The sequence below is a fragment of the Salvia splendens genome, chromosome 5 (assembly GCF_004379255.2).
Source record: "Salvia splendens isolate huo1 chromosome 5, SspV2, whole genome shotgun sequence".
Taxonomy (NCBI): Eukaryota; Viridiplantae; Streptophyta; class Magnoliopsida; order Lamiales; family Lamiaceae; genus Salvia; species Salvia splendens.
In genome coordinates, this window is record NC_056036.1 from 26,585,602 (window position 1) to 26,590,496 (window position 4,895).

At 35.2% G+C, this 4,895-nt stretch overlaps 2 protein-coding genes across 2 annotated transcripts; both read right to left on the bottom strand.

Moving 5' to 3' along the window:
- Positions 1-1,166: 1,166 nt before the first annotated feature.
- On the bottom strand, positions 1,167-2,048 carry LOC121803243 (dirigent protein 23-like). The gene has a single exon (XM_042202927.1). The coding sequence runs from the start codon at positions 1,835-1,837 to the stop codon at positions 1,271-1,273; it is 567 nt and encodes a 188-aa protein (XP_042058861.1). The 5' UTR covers positions 1,838-2,048; the 3' UTR covers positions 1,167-1,270.
- Positions 2,049-2,797: 749 nt separating this feature from the next.
- On the bottom strand, positions 2,798-3,615 carry LOC121803196 (dirigent protein 23-like). Its single transcript, XM_042202894.1, has one exon. The coding sequence runs from the start codon at positions 3,506-3,508 to the stop codon at positions 2,939-2,941; it is 570 nt and encodes a 189-aa protein (XP_042058828.1). The 5' UTR covers positions 3,509-3,615; the 3' UTR covers positions 2,798-2,938.
- Positions 3,616-4,895: the final 1,280 nt, after the last annotated feature.

Below are 4,895 nucleotides of genomic sequence, written 5' to 3' on the forward strand. Positions count from 1 at the left end.
TGTTTTTCCTATGTGCGGGTTGAGCGGCGACGAGCTGGGTGGTGTTGATCTTAAATTGAAGTCTTGCTGGTTATTATTTCAAGTGACGTTGTATCTTCATACATGACGTCACTCTTTCTCTTGAACGCTTCCGCTGAGATAATACTATTTTTCACAATTACGTTTTGAAACCCATTTACTCTTGGATTATTAATTATGATAACTGTTGACTTGGATTTAAATGCTAAGCATTTCTCTGATTTTCCCCCGTCATGTGAATATTAAATATTTTGGTCAAACTCATTATTGAAACCCTTGAATATTTCCCTTTTTTAAAGTCCTATTAGTCACATCCCCGCATTTATTAATCCTAGAAAGGACTGTGTGACATATTTTGTGATTCACTTTTTTTAGTGACATTACTTTTGAGTAAATAAAATAAGGTTGTTTTTACATGTCAGAATAAGAAAAATGAAACTCTCTCCATTCTATATTAGGAGTTATAATTGAGTCCTACTACATATCGAAGAAATATAAATAAAAATTAGTGAAAAAATAAATAAAATGTGAGTCTCATTTTTGAATATTAATTTTATAATAAAATATAAGAATAAACTATAAATAGGATGTGGTTAATGTAATGTAGGACCTATAATCAATTAGGAAAGGAGTGAACTCCTAATATGGGATGAACTAAAATAGAAAATCGGTACTTCTAAATTGTGACAAATAGAATACTCCCTCCGTCACATGTTACTTGAGGCGTTTCTTTTCGGCACGTTATTTAAGAAAGTTGTGTTTTTAGTGAGTTCAATAAAATAAAATAAAATAAAGTAGAAGAGAGAATAAAGTAAGAGAGAAAAAGAGAGGAGAGAGGGCAAAGTAAAAGTAAGAATAAAGTGATGTGATTAGATTTTTGTTTTTAGTCAAAAAGAGAAATGACTCAAGGAGTATTATGTAAATTCCAAAGAATTGGAAGGCGCAACGATATGCACAAGGATGTTTTCGGTTCAAAGTCCATATTTTCGTAATCCATTCTTTAATTTATTTTACATAAACAAAAGCATATTTTGATTAAATACTAACCAAATAGGTTGTATTTCTTTCCATGGTGTGACAATGAATATTGCATATTGCCTATCTAATGAAACGCAAAGACCATAGAAGATGAGTAAACATTGAGAATAGAATGGAATTACTCTTCCAAAAACTCAATTCAACAAAAGGAAAAATCAGCCTTGACTACTAAAACCATCAGTGAGTTATTTTTGTACTTTTTTCTATCAAGCTCTCAAATATTGGTAGCAATAGTAACATTGTACCCAACAATGGCGTCGCCGCTAGCATTGGCCGAATAGGTCTGTGCGATGGCATAGCCGCGGGCCAGCCGGAAAAGCCCGGTCCCACCCACAACAGACATCTCCCGCGGCGAATTCATCACTGAATTGATACTAAGAAGGCTCAAAGAGCTCCCATCATATATCCCATCAGTGAAAACGTAGCTAAGTGCCATGATTAAGTTCATCTCGGTCTGCCCGGCTGACCCATACATCCCCCGGGCACGACCCACGAGCTTTGAAGACGGGTCAGGCCCAACGGTTAACGCATCATCGATCATCAAGAGGTTCCCGAAGAGATTGGGCGAGGTGCCACTTTGTAAAGGTTGAGCTATTTGGATTGCACTTGGGATTTGCCCACTGAGTTTGTCGTGGAAATAGAATTGGAGAGTTGTGATCACTTGATTGCCTGAGTCAACTCGCTTGGCCCATGTCGATCGGTCGTTACTTTGGGCTTGAGCCGAATAGGCTATGGTTGAAGCAAGAATTATGAGACATGAAATTTGATTTTGGATTTTCATTTTTGGGGATGATAGTTTTGATTCTTGATGAAATGTATCAAATTTAATGTTGATTAGGATATAGTGTTTGTTTGGGGGATTGGGTGGGCTTACACATATTTTTCTCGAGTTGTTGAGCTAATTCAACTTGGACGTATAAGTTAGTTAAGAAAAGTCTTCTAGAATTTTTTGACAAAGTAGATGTGTGAATATTGAAAAATCTTATGTTTTCATCAGAAATTGATAAGTTGCCCACCAACCCCCATAGGTAAAAGTGGAGAAGTTCTTATAGAGAGCTATGATGACATGTCATATTTTTATTAGTTTAGTTGGAATTATTTGAAAGAAGAAACTACCTACCTATATAAGTAGTGGTTATTAATCATTACATAGATGGAAATTAATTAGTAGTACTAATATATTTCATATGTTGGGAGTCTATACTGATATGGTAAGAGATGTTAACCTGCTGAATCATGACAAAATAAATTAATTTTGGACAAGATGAAGTACATTGAATACTGGTTATCAGAAATTGGATGTAATGCATGTTTTTACTTAAGTGTGAATTTCGTATCGACAAAATTGGCCTCACCAAATGGGAAATCAACAAATTAATTATTCTTTTCATTTCATAGCAGTAGAGTCATTTTTCCATTTTGAGCGTTCAATATATAATAGTAGAGTTATTCTCTCTTACTTTATCATTTCTATTGTTTCTTCTCTGCTACTTTATTATCTTTTATTTAATATACATTACAAACATTTTTCTTAATTTATGTGCTGAAAAGAAACCGAAAAGAAACGCATCAACTACTATAAAACAGAGGCAGTAGTACTTAATATAATAATAGAGTGCATAAGTAATACTCCAACATCCTAAACATCTATATATAGCTGGTAATAATATACTAAATAATGAACATTTTATTAATTTTCAAAAACTTTCATTAAAACATATGCATATTCAAGTCTCCAACATTAAAGTCAATCGAGATCAGAATTTTTCATAGTAGTAATTACGATTCCAATAGTAGCTAGACATATCTTGTCATAAAAAACGAATTATACGAAACAAGTAAATGTAATAACCATTACGATACAACATGTCATCATCAACTCTTAAACATAAGTAATAATAGTAACATTGTATCCAACAATAGCATCTCCGCTAGCATTAGCTTGGTACGTATTCGCAATCGCGTATCCCCGGGCAAGCCGAAAAAGCCCGGTGCCTCCGACCACGGCCATCTCCCGGCCAGATTTCATAACCGGGTTGAAACTAAGAAGGCTAAACGAGCTACCATCATAGACGCCATCAGTAAAGACATAGCTAAGGGCCATGATAAGCCCAAAGTCGGTCTGCCCGGCCGACCCATATAGGCCCCGGGCCCGCCCGATGAGCTTGGACGATGGCTCGGGCCCTTCGGTCAATGGGTCATCGACCATCCATAGACCACCAAACTGGGTGGACGAGGCGTTGGTTTCGGCAGCCTGGGCGATCCGAGTAGCTGTGGCGTTCGGGCCGCTAACGACGTCGTGGAAGTAGAATTGCAGGGCTGTGATCACTTCCTTTCCGGTTTCGTTGCGCTTGGCCCATAGGGTTTGATCACTTGTCTGGGATTGAACACATGTGAAAATGTTGGAAACAAGAATAATTACAAGTGTGATAGTAAGATTTTGAAGTTCCATTTTGTGGTTGGAAGAATTGTGTCGCTGATGGTGTGAGATTTGTATATGTATTGGGCATGGAAATGAGTTTTTAATTTTATTTATTTATTTATTATGTGATGGAGCAGTTGCACTGCTCTGGATAGAGGCGGAAAATATGGAAATCTTTATATTGTGGTTTGATTTTTCTAAGTGTGGAAAATAGTTTACTTACCACAAACTTGATTTTCTGTGTGGGAATATGGAAATCTTTATATTGGTTGACTAGGCTAAGAAAGGAACTTTTAGTTGAATATAACTAGTAGGGGGAAATGGGTACTAGCAAGTAGGTGAGTTATATTATACGAAAAGATAATCTTGTTGGTCTCTACATCTACTAGGCATAAATATTTGGTAGAGTAGTACTCCCTAAGATGACACATTTCTTGGACGGCATGAAATTTTAAGAGTTATTGATTAAAGTATTTAATTGGAGAGAAAAAATATAGGTGTAAGTATTAAAATAGAGAGAGAAAGAAATATGAATATTTTAATAGGAGTGAGAAAAAATGGTTGGGTGTATTTGTAACGCCCGCTTTTCGAAGTAGGGGGAAATGGGTACTAGCAAGTAGGTGAGTTATATTATACGAAAAGATAATCTTGTTGGTCTCTACATCTACTAGGCATAAATATTTGGTAGAGTAGTACTCCCTAAGATGACACATTTCTTGGCCGGCATGAAATTTTAAGAGTTATTGATTAAAGTATTTAATTGGAGAGAAAAAATATAGGTGTAAGTATTAAAATAGAGAGAGAAAGAAATATGAATATTTTAATAGGAGTGAGAAAAAATGGTTGGGTGTATTTGTAACGCCCCGCTTTTCGAACCCTAATTTTCGAACCCTAAGACGTTGTATTTATTGCTTTGATTGCCGCAATTAAATGACGAATTTATTATGTGTATACTTTGGTGACCTAATTTGTTTTGACCAAGTCAAAACCGTTGATTTTATGACGTGGTTATAACTAATTGATATGGAATGGAATATATTTTTTGCGGTTAATTATATTATCTTTGGGGTGTGAGATTTAAATAGAATCATAAATAATTACCTTGCCTTTTTATTGAGAAAATTTCGACCACTACTATTTTCCGGAGAGGAATTCTATTTTCTTGGATTTAATTATTTGTTTTGGAGATAATTATCCAATTAAATCCAAAGCCTAATTATCCTATTTCCTTCTTGAGGAAAAATCGGCCCCCACTATTATTCCTAAGGAGATTTCGAAATCTCCTAGCTTGTGGGAGAAGAAATTATTCATTATTTATTTTGATCCCTCAATTATTTCTTTCCATGTTTTAATTGGAATATCCTAGCAAATCTTTCCCTACCTTGTGGGATGAATTGAATAACACGCCTATTTCCAT

What these genes read in the sequence shown, in the direction of transcription:
- LOC121803243 (XM_042202927.1), bottom strand. Translation starts at nt 1,837, where the DNA reads ATGAAAATCCAAAATCAAATTTCATGTCTCATAATTCTTGCTTCAACC.
- LOC121803196 (XM_042202894.1), bottom strand. Translation starts at nt 3,508, where the DNA reads ATGGAACTTCAAAATCTTACTATCACACTTGTAATTATTCTTGTTTCC.